At 38.9% G+C, this 16,168-nt stretch overlaps 1 protein-coding gene across 1 annotated transcript in view; it reads left to right on the forward strand.

The window, feature by feature from the left end:
- Positions 1 to 556: 556 nt before the first annotated feature.
- LOC145391442 (uncharacterized) overlaps positions 557 to 16,168 on the forward strand; it is a 338,100-nt gene continuing 322,488 nt past the window's right edge. The window contains exons 1-2 of the mRNA XM_080266055.1: positions 557 to 686; positions 7,366 to 7,583. Of these exons, the coding sequence (XP_080122181.1) occupies positions 557 to 686; positions 7,366 to 7,583 (348 nt within the window). The remainder of the gene's footprint in view (positions 687 to 7,365; positions 7,584 to 16,168) is intronic.

The following is a 16,168-nucleotide window of genomic DNA, read 5'->3' on the forward strand; positions in this document are numbered from 1 at the left end:
ACTGAATAAGTCAGTCGGTGAAACTCCGTTTCTTGCCATCTATGGCTTTGACAAGAGGTTACCCTATTCTTTACTACGGTCCAAGCCTGATCTTGTCTACAATCATGATGGTTTTGTCAGTGTTCACCTTTCAGATTTTCAGATAATTCATAAATATATTCAAAAGTAGAAAGGCGGCCTGCAGTCCTTATGGACCCAGGTTCGAATCCCAGCTAGGGCAGGGAACAGTTAAAAAATTTGAATTCCATAAAATGCAGACTTTTCTGATCTACCAGATGACCTGCCGAGAAGTCATAAAAGTACACCTGCTAATACCAGTACACCAGTCCTGTATGGGACAACCCTAGCATGTATTCAATATGGATGGTGGGTGTTTGCAACGAAGTGGTGACATGTGAGGATGCAGGAGGACTACTGGGCCCCAAGGAGAACTACTGGGATTTGGGGATAGGCCCTGAAGCCTTTGCCCGGAGTCGGATACGTACAAAAAAGGAAAAAAAAAAAAAAGAAAAAAAAAGAAAGAAAGAAAGAAAATTTGGCCCTCTCAAATGCAGAAATGGTGTGTAAGCAACACGCAGCTGCCTCTGATGTTACCAACCAAGTGGGCGACTTAGTTTTTGCCACGGACCACAAGCGTGCATCTAAGCTTAACGGTAACTTCCTGGGTCCGTTCTGCGTCATCTCGCGTAGGAGCAACAACTTTGAGATAAAAGATCTATCTACAGTACTTGTGACACCAAATGGGTGCATGTAGATTATCTAAAGTGAGCCCCAAGGGGCCTGGTGTTGGAGGAGACACTAGGAGATGCTCCATCTTCTTCTCCCATTCCTTCTTCTGACACTCCTTCAGACTCTCCTTAATCTGAGGCATTTCAACCCTCCTCTCCTGTTAATGACTATCGCACTGATTATGCCCTGCACACAATTATCCAGTTTCTTGTATGAAAACCATCACCACAGGCATATCCTCTTCATAATTATCTCCTTTGATTTAGATTCATCTTACAAGGAAGATGCCGTGGAGAGAATAGACGACCTTGATTAAACCAGCTGTCCATGGTTTATCTCTGGATGATGGGTAGTATTATTCCATATATTACTACACCTCTGTTACTAGGTAGTATTACTACATGTATGACTGAAATAAGTATGCAGTTGTACAAGTACTAACTGTCTTACTGAAATAAAATCACTTATCATAGAAATATTGTATATCGGTTTCCAACAATTTATGCTGCAAGTACAAAAACTATCAATTGTCATGTTACCATAGACCTTATCCCAATGTTAAATCTTAATTTAACAGTGGGCTTGCTCTAACTTTAATCTTATTTTTGTTTTTCTCTCAAGGTTGCACTATCCTATACTAAAAGCTACTCTTTTTCCACGACTATCATATTCCTGTTCGTTCTGCAGTCATTTTCATCTCTCCCAACTAATTAAATTCCCTCTAGTTGGCAATGATACTCAAAACTGCATTCCTGTACTCTAAATTCTTACAGCCGTCTCACGACCATATGTCCCGTTTGATCTCTTACAACCGTGTTCGTCCAGTGATCTAACCTCCGTCCTTGTCCTGTGTTTTCTCTTAATATCCCCCCCCCCCGTCACAGCTGTTCCTTGTAAGAATACTGTAGTCCATATATCTCACTTCCTTCACCACCTATTGAACTCTCATTACATATGTGTATCCTCCTGCTGCATTCACTCTGCTAGGATTTTTGCCTCGCCCAGACGGAGTCCGACGAGGTATTGTTTTTGATCGAGTTTGTTTGTTAATACTACGGAAAAACTGCTGATTGAAATTACATGAAACTTTCAGGATATGTGGGCATTGGTCTCCAAAGAAATTAGTGAAATTTTGGAGGTAATCGAGTAAACGTGAAAGGTCAAAAGCAAGGTCATGGATTTTCAGAGGGTTATATCTTGAAAACGGTTGAAAATAGAGATATTTTCTACTATGAGCATACAGGAACTCGTAATATGGGTTTTCAATTGTCACCAAGACCTTTGACGTTGAATGATCTTGAAAGGTCAAACTCAAGGTTACGGATATTCAGGGGGCTATAACTCAAAATTGGTTGAAGATAGATATTTACTGTTATCAACATATTGGAATTCCAGTATGGATTTTTAATTGGTTTCTTGACCTTTGACCATAAGTGACCTTGAAAAGTGAAACTTAAGGCCACTGATATTCAGGGGGCTATAACTCGAAACTCGTTCAAGACAGAGATATTTACTATTACCAAGATATTGGAAGTCTCATATGGATTTTCATTTGGCAGCATGACCTTTGACCTTGGGTGACAGTGAAAGGTCAAACGCAAGATCACGGATTTTCAGACGGCATTACTTGAAAACATTAGCGCCATTACCTTAGACTTTAATTGTGCAATGACGCTATGTGGCAGTAACGAGCCAGTATTTAACTGCAATAAAATTGGGTGAGGTTTGCTGTGCCTGGCACCACTTGTTATTCATAGTGATATTTTTTATGCACAGCTGTGTTAAACATATGGAAAAATGACCCCATGAAATTATGTTACATGAAACAACAAAAATAGTGAAACTTAATATATACAGTATATGTGAAACAGTGAAACTTGTTCAATGTGATAGTGAGAACAGCATGCAACCTGATACTAGAGGGGAGAAGACTGGGTGAGATTATGATACAAGGAACGAACCACAGGACACTCCAACCTTATACAGTGTTGATTTGTGTGAAGACGTGTGGACACCCAACTACAGTAATTATATGAACATTATTTAATTAATTACAGGACCATATTTTCTCGCGATACTACTGTTATTCCTGTATGATTAGTTGTTATGTAACATAGTATGAAGTTAGGTGGACATTTTCCTTGTTAACCAGCATACTTTAATCGTTATATCATGGCTTGTACAACACCCGTGTTTTCTTGTCAGCGTTATCCATGTGATGTTACGAAAGACGAACTTGAAGCATATAGTTCAGTGTTATCTTTATGATTCTTCAGTATTCACTGCTGTTAATTTGAAAAGTTCCTTTACTAATATCCCTAAAGGATAGACGTCACCTGTGTTGGGATAATACTGCGAATACTTCAGTGATCATGTTATTTTGATTATGCTGGATAAACTTTATGAGTGCTTTTGCTAACAATTTTCCTTGATACTCGTTCACTTGGTGAAAATTCTGCAAGTTACTAAGTAAATATTATATTTGCTAATTTCTCCTCCATTGTTATGCTTGTTAGTATTTCCTTTTGTATTGCTTCAATTCCACTATGTTTTCTCTAAACTGTAATTATTACCGATGTTGTATACCTTTTCTAGTAACGATTTTCAACCCTTGTGTTAGTGGACTCATTTACCATGGACATGTGTTTCTGTTATAAAAAATGTCTTCCTTTACCTTGCTCAGGTTAACTATTTACATTGCATCATTATAAATTTTATTCTTTATTACTATCCAAAATTGTACTTGTCTCTGATTAGAGGCCTAGCTACATCGTTTGTTGTCACATCCTTATCTCTTTGCTCAGTTCTTCTATCGTATTTGATCTAGCTAGACTCCTTATCTATGTATTTCCCCATTGTGCCAGGGGACACATAGTTGGCCAGGGAATTGTTACAGATGATTTTATGATTTGTTATTAACTAGACATTATATGACTCTTCACCTACCGTAGTTCATTCTTATATAAATGGTAGTGTATATACTGTAAAATAATGTGTAACATATAGCCTTGTATAGCTATGCATATCCATGAGAGACCTACGTGATAGAATGCATGCTACACAGCGCCTGTACAGTTCTGCTGATAGGGTCGTCTGAACTCAGGGGGAGATAGGACTGCGCCGGCTCTGCCGGTCAGTTCAGCACTGGGGTTCACAGAGGTTGTCACCTGTAATATATTAATCCACAATAAAGACGTTAAAACTCAGTGGACATTTGAACCAACTCTGACAATAAACAAGTAGGCTAACACACATACATGCATACATCATCTAATCCTGTGTTCCTTCATGAGCAGCATAGTAGCCCGGGGCTAGGCAAGTTGGTACTGACATTTAAGATGTGTGACCAACCTCACTCATCCCTGAGTGGCATTACGTGAGCAATAAACCCCAACCACCCCTACACAGGCTCAATCCGGCTGCAGCGCCACAATTACCCACTAAATCACCAGGCGCCATAGTTTGGTTATATGGTTAACACCCAGCGTTGTAAATGGTTTCCTGGTGTACAGGAAACCAATTGGATTTTCACTCAGCGAAGAGTCACCCGTAGACAGAAGGAAGAGGAAAGAAAGAAGGAAAGAAAGACATAAGAGGATGGAAGGAAAGCAATAAGGAAGAGAGGAAAGGACAGTCACCTGAGAGCAGCACTACATCGAGTGAGTGGACGGTGAATGCCCCCACCTACCACTTATAAACAAGTAACAAAAGACGGAAATCTTCGTCAAGTTAAAACGAATAAGGTACAGGCGAGAGAGGCGTGCCAAATTCATTCTCTACCAACCTGACCTTTAAAGCTTCACAAGGGGCATTGATTCAGGTAGGGATTATAGAACAAAAACCAAAGGAGCGAATGTTCAGCGATGTTTACATTCATTGCTGCCCCTCACCGCTCATGTGGCTTAATATTTATCTTTTTATTTATCTGTCCATCTATCTGTCTCCAGTGAGAGGTCTTAATCCTGGAAGTGGTGGCCATAAATGAATTGGCTTATGTTATACACCCCTTCACTCATATACCTCTCCACCTCATCCCACATCTTATCCTCGGTTTCCCTCCTCGGTTGCCCTCCGCCTCATTTACGTACAACCTCTTAGTCAGTCACCTCTCCATTCACTGCACGTGGTCAGATCAGCTCCAGGCATTTCTGTTGAGGGCAGGAATATGAAATGCAATGATATATTCCACGATTCTTTTCAGCTTAAAACATACCTCTCATATTTTAGGAGTCAGTGAATGATATCTCCAACTCTTCAAGTTCGAAAATTCTCTCCTTAACTCAGACAAACCATCTACTACTGGCTGTCATTAAATGAAGACGTCACCGTATTTAAGAGAGTAGTAGTAGTAGTAGCAGTAGTAGAAGTAGTAGCAGCAGCTATTGTTGTAGTTGTTTTTCTTGTAGTTGTTGTTCTTGTTCTAAATGTTGTTGCAAGCACAGGTTCTTCTGAAACGTGAACCCAGTAGAATGTGGACTGAAAGTGACCCCCTTCAATAGTCCATCATCCTTCATTCTGGGGACAATGAGGAAGTTAAGGGCCCATTGAATTACCAGGCAGCGGAGACGACCAGCTAAGTCATTGCCACAGCGCGAAGGCTCCCCTCTCTGGCACCACATAAAATACAAGATATTAACCCGGTGGATTGAAGACAAGCTGCATCCCTTCCGCAGTCCACCATCCTCATTTGGGGGGAATAGGGAAGTAGCTTAGGGTCGTGTATATAACCAGGCATTTGAAACACCCAAAGAAGATGACCCTCTCCTGCATTATTAAAGGAGCTAAGGCAGATATTTACCATGGAATCAAGAATTGTTCTGTGTTCTCCAGCTTCACTGCAGCCGTTCACTGCTACTTTGAAATGTTACCGATTTCCACTTCCGTTGTGGGTGATAAACTAAGACGCTTTCATGGAGGTAGCACCGATTTCACCGTGCACCTTCCCTTCCTGGTTATACAAACGTCCTTCAAACGTCCCCCTATTCTCCGAAAAGGAGGACGGTGGCCTGAGGGAGAACGTAAGTTCGGCCTTCAGTCCACTGCGTTCACAATAGATTAAGGCTGAGATTGCTACTGTTGCTACTACTTCTACTACAATCACTGCTGGTAAAGCTACAACAACTACTACTACTGCTGCTACTACTACTATTACTACTAATACTACTACTACTACTGTTACGTACCATATCTGCAGGGTATCCTGCTTACATTCGAAATTCCGTGAGATGGGGTGGCCATGTGGAGAGAATGGAGAATGAGAGGTGTACGTGAATAAGATGGAGGGGTGAGATATAGGATGAGATATAGAAATTTGCTGTAGAGGCATTTGAGTGAGTGTGTGTGAGTCAGAGATGGCGGCCTGATGGCAGAGGACATGATGATATTGGAAGCATCTATGGAGTTAAATATTAATCATTTTGCATATTCAGTTCTGGACTCAACCTTTCAGTGTGACAACTTATATATCATTCTTTCAAAGGGTGCTGGAGAGCCACATAGTCAAGCGATGGCACCCGTATATTCGTCCCTTAACTCCCTCCCATTAACCGAACGGAGGATGATGAACTGCAGGAGAAGGACACGTTCAGCCTGCAGTCCCTACATTTCTTTTTTCTTTTAGATGAACCAAGGAGTCTACAAGAACACAACAAAAACTCTTGGTATGTCCATAGAGTCGTATCCATTATAAAAGAATCTTAGTGGTCTGTGGGTAAATGAAAGCTGTATCTAACCTTATCAATAAAAAAAAAATATGGTAAGCACGATATAATCGTCCCGCAGCAGCAAGAACTGAATATAAATGTTATCACAGCAGCACAGCAGCAACAGCAACCCCAAACATCAGAATGTGAACCCTGTGGATTACTGGCTAAAGCTGCTCTTCTTACATAATCTATGGTTTTCCTTTTGGGTGCAGTGTATGTATTCTTCAGTATGCATTTCTGTTGTAAATGTTGCTGGATAGGAAAGTCTTCATTTCTTGGCATCAATATAACCGGGTGGCTCAACTTCCTGGTTATACAAATGTCCCTTAACTGCTTCTCTATCCCCTCAGAAATGAGGATGGTGGACTGCAGGAGAAGAGCAGCTTAAGCCTGCAGTCCACCGTTTTCCAGTTTCAGATGAGCTTCGTGCAACAACAACAACAATACACAGCACTACATTGAACCGTACCACATCACGACACAGGTCATTAACCGAAGCGCCCAGAAACTCCTTCATCTGATCCTTTTGTTCTCGTTTTTTTTTTTCTTTCAGTTGTAGCTGGTGCAATGGGAAATATACTTCAAAGATTGGAGGCGCACATCATGTTGTGGCGGGGAATTAAGTCAGTCTGAGGTACCATGCTGTTTTTATTATAATCTTAACCAGATTTTTGTCTTTATCCCTCTTATTCCACGTAGCATAGTGGCAGAAGTAGACAGTGCTAAAGGCATACATCCTTTCTATGGCATTTCTTCGTGGCTGCCATAATATTCTAATATTAATCTGCGGCTACAACTCAACATTCAAGATGGAGAGACTGGAAAATTAGGCCATTAGAAAAAAAAAATAAAAGAGTATAGGATGACCTCCAATCCATCTGTCCCTACTCCAAACAAGACGGTAAATATAGTCTTTGGTTTTCATTTTCAGTCGTGGCTGGTGCAGTGGGAAATATACTTCAGAGAGTGGAGGTGCCCCAGTACGCCTTCGCTGGGGGTCAAGCCAACCTGAGCTGCTACTACGACCTCCGCTCCACCCGCCTCTATTCCCTGAAGTGGTACCACAACCGCACCGAGTTCTATAGATATGTGCCGACAGAGAGGGACCAGCCTATTAACATACAGCCTTCACATAACTTTGCTGTCCATGTAAGTTGACGGATATATATATATATATGTGTGTGTGTGTGTGTGTGTGTGTGTGTGTGTGTGAGAGAGAGAGAAAAAAAAAATTACCAAGGAATATAGAGGGAAATGCCTGGTAATGAAAGGAAATAGAAAGACGGTTAGTAGAAAGAGATATATAATGACTGTTCGAATAATACGCTAGGCAGAAAAGGGACTGAGGTTGTGAAAAAAAAAAATCATCAAAAGTATAAGAAAAAAAATAATAGTGATGATAATGATACGGCTACTACTACAAATAAGTCATTACTATTGTTATTATTATTATTATTTATAAAAGATGCGTTGTTACAGAGATGAGCTGGAACTAAAAACGCTGATTTATGTTAAGTACACCGAAGGCTGTGAAAATTTTTATCGTCGTTTCATTTATAAAGGCTCCAACATGCTTGCATGCGTAGGCCTTGGTCACCTAGTGGCGGCTCTCCATTCGGCTCGATCTCTGGCAGGCTTCCTATCCAGTCCCTTATCCCTGCGGTTACACTCTTTGACCTCGTCTCAAGTCCTCTTCGGTCAGCCTCTCGCAACCTTACCCCCAACATTCACACTACTATTTACATGAATTCGTTATACCTAGATTTGACTTTTTGTTTTGTTTTTTCTACTACACTAGGGTTTTTTATTGTCTATCACCAGGTGACTATACTCCGCTGTGAGAAATTCTTATTGTCAGAAATTTAACCTCTAAAGTTCGAGGAGGTAAATTTTTATAGCTTATTCTTGCCTTCTCGTGAAGATTATTTTTTAAAGTTAGGAAGGACTCTATTCTTGACAAGGTCAATAAAGACTACAGCTAACCTCTTTTATTCCATAATTCTTCCCTGAGTATTATAAAATCAACTGAAAACGACAAAAATTATTTGAAAATACGCCAAGACGTAAAGATGAGCATGGGATCTGCTAAATATGACATCATGAATTATATCATACTGATATATTACAAAGAACATTAGAACTGCGCTGCAAGAAAGATTAGAACATTTTCAGTCATGTTCTTTCGAAGAAAAAATACTTGCAAGTCTGTCTTTTTTTCTCTCTCTCTTTTCTAATAGCTCATAAAAAATGACAAGGACTGTTTGTGCCATATATAAAATATACGTTGATTGAAACATAGCAAAGAATGTAGGTCTCTCTAGAAAAGCTGTAAGTGGTACCGTGAAAGAATCACATAAGATAAATGTCGGTAACAGTGCATCAGGGAGTGAATATTGCCCACACAACCCTCGAAGTCAGTCTGTTCCTCTTAGTGTCAAAGCAGAGACTTTTGAATGCAGCAGAAACACAGTGGAATTCCACTGAACTGGGAGGGTGGGTAGGAAGGGAAACTCACGAACTGCAGTCGACTTGGACCTTTGCTTTTTCCAGAAGTGCTTAGGCTAGATTACCTTAGATTTGGTTAAGTCAGGTTGCAATTGTTGTTTTCCAAGGGAATCTGGCTTGATGAGGTTAGGATAGGATAGGTTAGGTTGGTTTTCCGGGAGTAAGCATGAAGGCCGTAATAAGATACTATAGGCTGTATTACAAGTGGCTTTAGAGACTGTGTAACTTCTTCGTTGTCGATTTATTTTGCACGCTGCACCTCAGTATCCTCTTGTATTTATTGATGCATAGTGTGTCGGTGTCAAAAAGATCTGTATAGCAATCAAGGGAATGTTAAGGTGTCATGTGGAAAATAAAACGCTAACAAGAGATGCAACAACTCCTCCCATCTCACCTGCAATAAGGCTAAATATTTAATGAAAGGGTATTAACCGGTTATGTGAGAGTGAAATACTTTAAACAGGATTACCTAGCAGCGTTGATTAATTATTTCCCACATAGAATAACGAGAACTTTCTTTGCGAAAGGATTTACAGTTATATTTGAAGGCGAAAACTATCTTATGTATTCATCTAGCACCAGATACCTACTGTATGTTCCCAAGAGTGGACATAAATGAATCACCTCCCTATCACCCTGCCCTTCGACATCAAACTGCCCTCTCTCTTGTCTCCACACAGACCAACTGTTCACACCCTGTAAATCACATCGCCATTATCCTCTAGTAAGAAATATGAACCGTTGATTAACTAAATAGTCTAGGACACACAAGCAGAAGTAGCAGTAGTAGTAGTAATAGTAGTAGTAGCAGTAGTAGCAGAAATGATTTTAACAGTTTTGCAGTAGTAGTAGTAGTAGTGATGGCGGTGAAGGTAATAGATATTCAGTAAACCAATCAATCAAATTTTTCATAATATAAATCTCAAACGATATATGTTACATATAGTGTAGTCTTAATATGATGTATGATTCATAAAAGAATTTCACCAATGGAACTAGGTATAATATCTGAGTATAATGAATATAATATCTGAGTATAATATGAGTATAATATCTGAGTATAGTATGAGTATAATATCTGAGTATAGTAGTCTCTTCCTTGCCTCATGGCCCACCTCTCCACAAAGTTTCACCAAAATCCGTTCATAACTTTCTGGGTAATCCCGGATCCGGATCCTTGGATGTAGGATCCGGATCCGAACCCGGATCTGCCCCAAAGTGTAATAATTTCTTTCTTGGTCCATGGACCCCCTTTTCACAAAATTTCATTGAAATTCATTGATAACTTTTGGATAATGTGCGGGATACCCCAGATCCGGATCTGGATCCAACCCAAAATTTAATCATTTCTCCATTGGCCCATGGACAACCCTTCCACAAAGTTTCATCAAATCCAGTTCTAAACTTTTTGAGTAATCTTGCTAACAGACAGACAGACAGATAAACAAACAAACAACAAACAAACAAACAAATAAATGCGGGGTAAAACATAACCTCTTTGGCGGAGGCAATAAATGCAGTGAAAAATACCCTATCTCTCATATTAACCCGCTGTGTCCCGTTGACGTTTATATACGTCCACTTGTTTTGTCACTGTCAGTCCCATTGACGTATATAAACGCGAATCAATTGTAAGGTCCCTATTTTGCACAATTTTCAATTTTTGCAAGTGATTTTTGGTATGTATACACGGTACACCTTCTTCTACAAGATGCCAGGCAGGGACAACGTCTTACCCAGCATTACTTCTCCCCCCCCCCCCGGCATGCCACTGTCTCGGCAATACACCTGTTACCAGTGACCTGGCCAGTAAAGACATGTCCTGCAATGGTACGAAATTCAGGGCCGGAGTGATTCCCCAATTGATGACAATGTGGAGGACAAACTTTACATAGCATTAGAGGAAGAAACAGTCAGAACTGATGATCAGGTAATGTTGCCAAAAAAAGGTCAGGTATGTTGATGTGTTTGGTGAGTGAAACAATGCTTATATTGCCTATATTACTGTGTGAAAACCAATATACTCTCATACTACAAATAAATTCGTACCAAATAAATAAATACCATTTATGAGTGGTGTGGAAGAGTTACCCTCCCATAGATCTCGTTTTCTTTGGAGCCAGCCTGATAGAAAACACAATAAGGTAAGGAAGTACTGCTACCCGTGTCGAATATTTTAAACCTCAGGTGAGCGATTTCTCTATGGATTTTCGATGTTTCTCACCAAAAGAGGAGGTTTGAGCCAAAAAAAAAATTTTCCCAAAAATGGTCGGGATTGGAGGGAGTCAGTGGTGGAAAAGTGATCAGGACGGGGCTGGTTAAACTGGAGTAATGGGAACTACCAAACGACCAACTTCCTGGCCTCGGTTGCTTGACAACTAGCAGAGGAGTTTCATGTAATGCTGCCTATGTAACTGGGTAGTGGACAGAGGCAACAGCAGCAGTAGAAGTGGTAATTTACCTATCAGTTACCATCACCTTGCAACATACAGGAATAAATATTACATAACCTTCAGAAACTCTGTATAACTGCAAATATTCTCATACCTTTGTTGTAAAAATATGGTTAAGAGAGAACAGCAAACATATATAAAAAATAAATAAATAAATAAATAAAAATAGAGTAGCCTACTGACTTCACCCTTAACCCACCCTGTGCCAACAATGTACATGTGCGTCGGCCCGTATATGCACGGACAATGCCACTGACGTATACTGTATATACGTCGGCAATTTGATATATTTGCCAAAATTTCAATATTCAAATTAGGTGCCAAAAAATCAGCTGGGATATTCCTGTGCATCTCTAGTCCTCTCTAGCTTTCCTATATCATCTATATAATCAACAAGAGTGTTTTTGGCTCGAATAGCATAGTTACCGATGAAGAAAACGAAGATCTACCTCAACTCAGTGGATGTCGGAGGCGGCCAATAAAGTCTATGGACATTACTCTGACGTTTTCAGCTGCCTGGTCAGAGAGAATCGACCCCAAAATTGACCTAAATGGCTTCTGTGAGTACTTTTATGGTTGTTCTCCATGGTTTTCTCGTCATTTCTAACCTATCCAGCAAAAAACAAAAAAGATCAAAAATTGACTGGCACCATAGCTCAATGAGGGTCCAAAGTCTGCTGGCACTCGGCGGGTTAACAAAACAAAGCCATATAAAATATCCAATTTTTAAAATGACAAAAGTATATAAAAGAAGCAATGAAACCACAAAAACTTAAAACAGAAATAACACTAAAGAGGAAAATACAGATGTAAAATACAGTGGAATAATACTTAGAACTATTTAAAAAGTATCGTAGAATATTACACTAATATTAAATAATGCATATAAAAAATTTTGGTCCTATCAAATTTACAAAAAGGAAAATAATATATAATTTTGCATAAAAAATCAATTTTATTGCCAGGTCTTATAATATATAATGAAAATCAAAAGTTAACCAAATGAAAGTGCAACACGTTTACAAGAAATTTCAATAAAACTAAACAAAACAAAATCCGTGTTAAACTAGTGTGGGACTAAAGAGTGTCATCCTCTCGCGGGCAGTACAACTGGAGTTCCTCGCAGCTCGTGTCCTTGTACCCATATTCCGGATTTTTTTTAGGTGGCTCAATCGGTAGAGAGTTGGCCTGCAGTCCTAACGGACCCGGGTTCAAATCCCGCTGGTGCAGGGAACAGTTTAAGGATTTGAATTTCATGAAATCAGACTTTACTGTTCTACCAGAAGACCTGCCGACATGTCGTAAAAATACCCCCGCTAATACCAATACACCAGTCCTGTATGAGACAGTCCTAGCATGTATTCAGTATGGAAGGTGGGTGTTAGCGCCGAAGTGGTGACATGTAGAGGTGTGCAGTACGTAGGAGGACTACTGGGCCTTGAAAGCAGGCTGTGAAGCCTATGCCCAGAGTCGGTCACATAAAAAAAAAAAAAAAAAAAAAAAAATTATCTTCTATTGCTACACTGTAATAATTTTTTAAATAATTCATTGGTTAGTGGGAAAAAAAAAAAAAAAAAACCCTGAATGAAGTAACTGAATGTTTTGTTAAATAAGTGGACACTCCTAAGCACATATCTTTTATAAAATTGCTCTTGCACCGGTGCAAGGTGATATCTGAGCGGCAGCTGACCACAAGCTTCAGCTACTTCATGCACAATACAATACGAGGGAACACCAGTGATTCTTTGCAGTACATTTGCATAAGCTACTTCGAAAGTATATGGAAAATTGTAGATTTCACTGTTTTTCTGCAGTTTCATAAAAATATCTCATAATCTAGTTTACTAAATAATGTAAAAAGAAACATAAAAACTTCTTTTTCCACATTCTTAAAGGATCTCAAAATGCTATTTGTGCTTGCATAAAATTTCTTAAGGATCAGTTCCACGTCTTTCTTCTGCAGGTCTACTCTTATAATATGGACCAAATATTTATATGAATTAACATTATGAAACTGAATGCCTCATAGGGTTAAAGATTCCTCATGACTCATGCCCTCCTCAAAACACATGAGTTTAATTTTATAAATGTTCATTTTAAGTTTATGGATTTACTCTTCATTTTCTGTTCGTTTTTGACTTTGAAATTACAGCAGTATCATCAGCCTATGCTATGACATTTAATCTTGATATTCCTAAACTGTAACTTTATTTTAACTCTGAGATGTGTTAATACTTCTACCTATGTACAATATGAGAGGGAAAGGCGAGAGATTCTACCCTTGTCCAATTCCTTTTTCTAGCCGATAAAAATCACCATGGTGCTCCCTTCAAAAAACATCGCCATACTGGTTGCTAAGATAGTACATCAGCATAAGTGCGATGTCCACAGGAACTCCTCTGTTTAAAAGCTTTGTTCCTAATACAAAAATGGGGTCTACTTCATCGAAGGCTTTGGAGAGGACAACATACATTATTATTCCAGAACCCTTGTTTCATGAGTTACTAGAAAACTAGCATCACTGGTTGAATTACCATTTTCAAACCCAAACTGTCCTTTGACATGGAGCACATTTTCCCTTAAAATACCAAGTAGCAGAATTTCAGTTATTTTTAATATGCACGAGGAATGTAGAACTGGTTTCAAATGTCCAGAGTCTTTTGTATTTCCCTTATTATCTTTCACAATTGGAAGAATATTCCCATTTAAAAGCATAATAGATATATAACATTGGGAAAAGCATACAGTGAATAATTATGATAAAAGAGTAAGAAACTGAGAAGACGAATTAAGAAAAAAAAAAAATCAAGTGAATACCGTCGTGACCCACTCCATCTCTCGGGTGAGTGAGAGCACGACGGAGATTATTCACAAGATGTTCTAAGATACATCTTCCTAATTTCTGTCCATATATTCTTAAGTAATTTAAAGAACTCTCACCTGCTAAGATGGGTTATGACTTCTTAAGAATCTGGACTTGAATATATGTAGAGTATCTCTGTCAGCACTTGTTCCATAAAAAATACTGGTTGTTATTTTCTTGTCCCTCTTATATTTTATTTCACTCCACAAATTACTTTTGTCTTTATGAGAACATTTTTCAGTAACTGATTTACATATTTCATCATGCTCATATTTTAGTTCCAGTTTTTAGGAATTTGGGGCATTCTTAAGATTTTTTCTTGTCATTACCATTTTAGCCTACAACGGTCCATAGTATCACGCTGTTTTCCTGTATGGAATCAGTTTAGGACACATAACCTTGCTTCTTTGAGCAGTTCTCTAACCCGGTGGTTACAACCTGAAATCATTTTGTACATATTCATGTTAACATTTATTTTCCTTATAAGAGTCAGTAGCAACTACCATCGATTCACAAAGTGTAGTATAATATTTATAATTAACTGGAGGTGGTGTGGGTTACGGCAGCTTGTGGTGGGACAACAGAGTAACAAGCACTCCCGCTCTCCAACCAGTCGTGCACAAACTGCCTCATCAACCTCTCCAAGCTTTCCAGCATAAGCCACTTCCTATATTTATATTATCAGCCAACACATTTAAATTTTTACTTGGTGAAGCATTTAAACATGTTAATGAAAGATCCACTGTTAGTGGCATGTAATATGATCCTATGATATCATGTAATATTTCTACTTCGGATAGCTTTACCATATTGTGCTGCCTGCCTACCACATAATCTAACCATCTACTCATCGAAATACTGTACCACACAAAAATAATTTAACTAGAGGATTGGAGATTAACATCGAAGCAAGAAGGTAAACAATTTCTCAAAATTACGTACATTTTTCCTGGCTCGTCGAGAATGAGGGTGAGCATTAAAATCTTCAATAAAAATATTGCATCAAACTTGTCACTTGTAACACTTTCTAATGTAGTTAAAGATTCTAGATGTCTATTTAATGTGCTAATTTCCAAGATATTGCTGTTTAAGTAGACATTAATCAATAAATCATCCAACCCTTGAAAAGTAATGCTAAATACAATAAAAAGAAATCAATGGTGATTTTGTTCAAATTTTAGGTAAAGGTTTCCTCCACGTAACAGCCAAACCTCCCTCCAGATGCCCTGAAATAGATGTCAATGATTTTCAGAATATGTTGCTGCTGGACCCACATACGCATGATTCTCAACAACATAATCTTGTTTGCACATTTTGCTTTGTGTCACCTGAGTTTCTTGAAGAAATATTATATAATAATTTCTACCCACCATTTCACGAATAGATTTTAATATTCTTCCTAAAGGAGTGGCACTTATTCGAGCAAATACTAAAATTCATACGATACATGATTAAAGCAGTAACACGTAAAAAATATTTTTTACAAATATTTGTACTAAAAAAGGGCAGAAATATAAAATAATCTACAATTTATGCTCATCAGGAGACTTATGTCTGTTACAGATTTTATCAACAATTATTTGCTCCAGCCAAAGATCTGGACTGAATAAAGCCCCTGTCACACATATGTGACTCAAGGGACAGCTGCAGCGTGACTCAGGGTCATAACACATTTTTTCATTGATCGTCCCTTGATTTGCCAATGAAGCCCCAACTCTTTAGGTCGCTCGTGAGCCACTGGGATGACTCGTCGCTCCTCACGATTTTTTAACGCACGTGTTAAAAATTCATGGCCGCCTCAAGACTTACAAAAAGTTGTCACAGTTGCATCGCAGTGGGGAGTGTCGTACGTCGGTCGTGAAGCAGTCTTAGCTCAATTGGATGCGTCATTATGCGGTCGTAGTGTGTCGTGA

The sequence above is a fragment of the Coenobita brevimanus genome, chromosome 18 (assembly GCF_032717465.1).
Source record: "Coenobita brevimanus isolate Jiangsu-jjx chromosome 18, ASM3271746v2, whole genome shotgun sequence".
Taxonomy (NCBI): domain Eukaryota; kingdom Metazoa; phylum Arthropoda; class Malacostraca; order Decapoda; family Coenobitidae; genus Coenobita; species Coenobita brevimanus.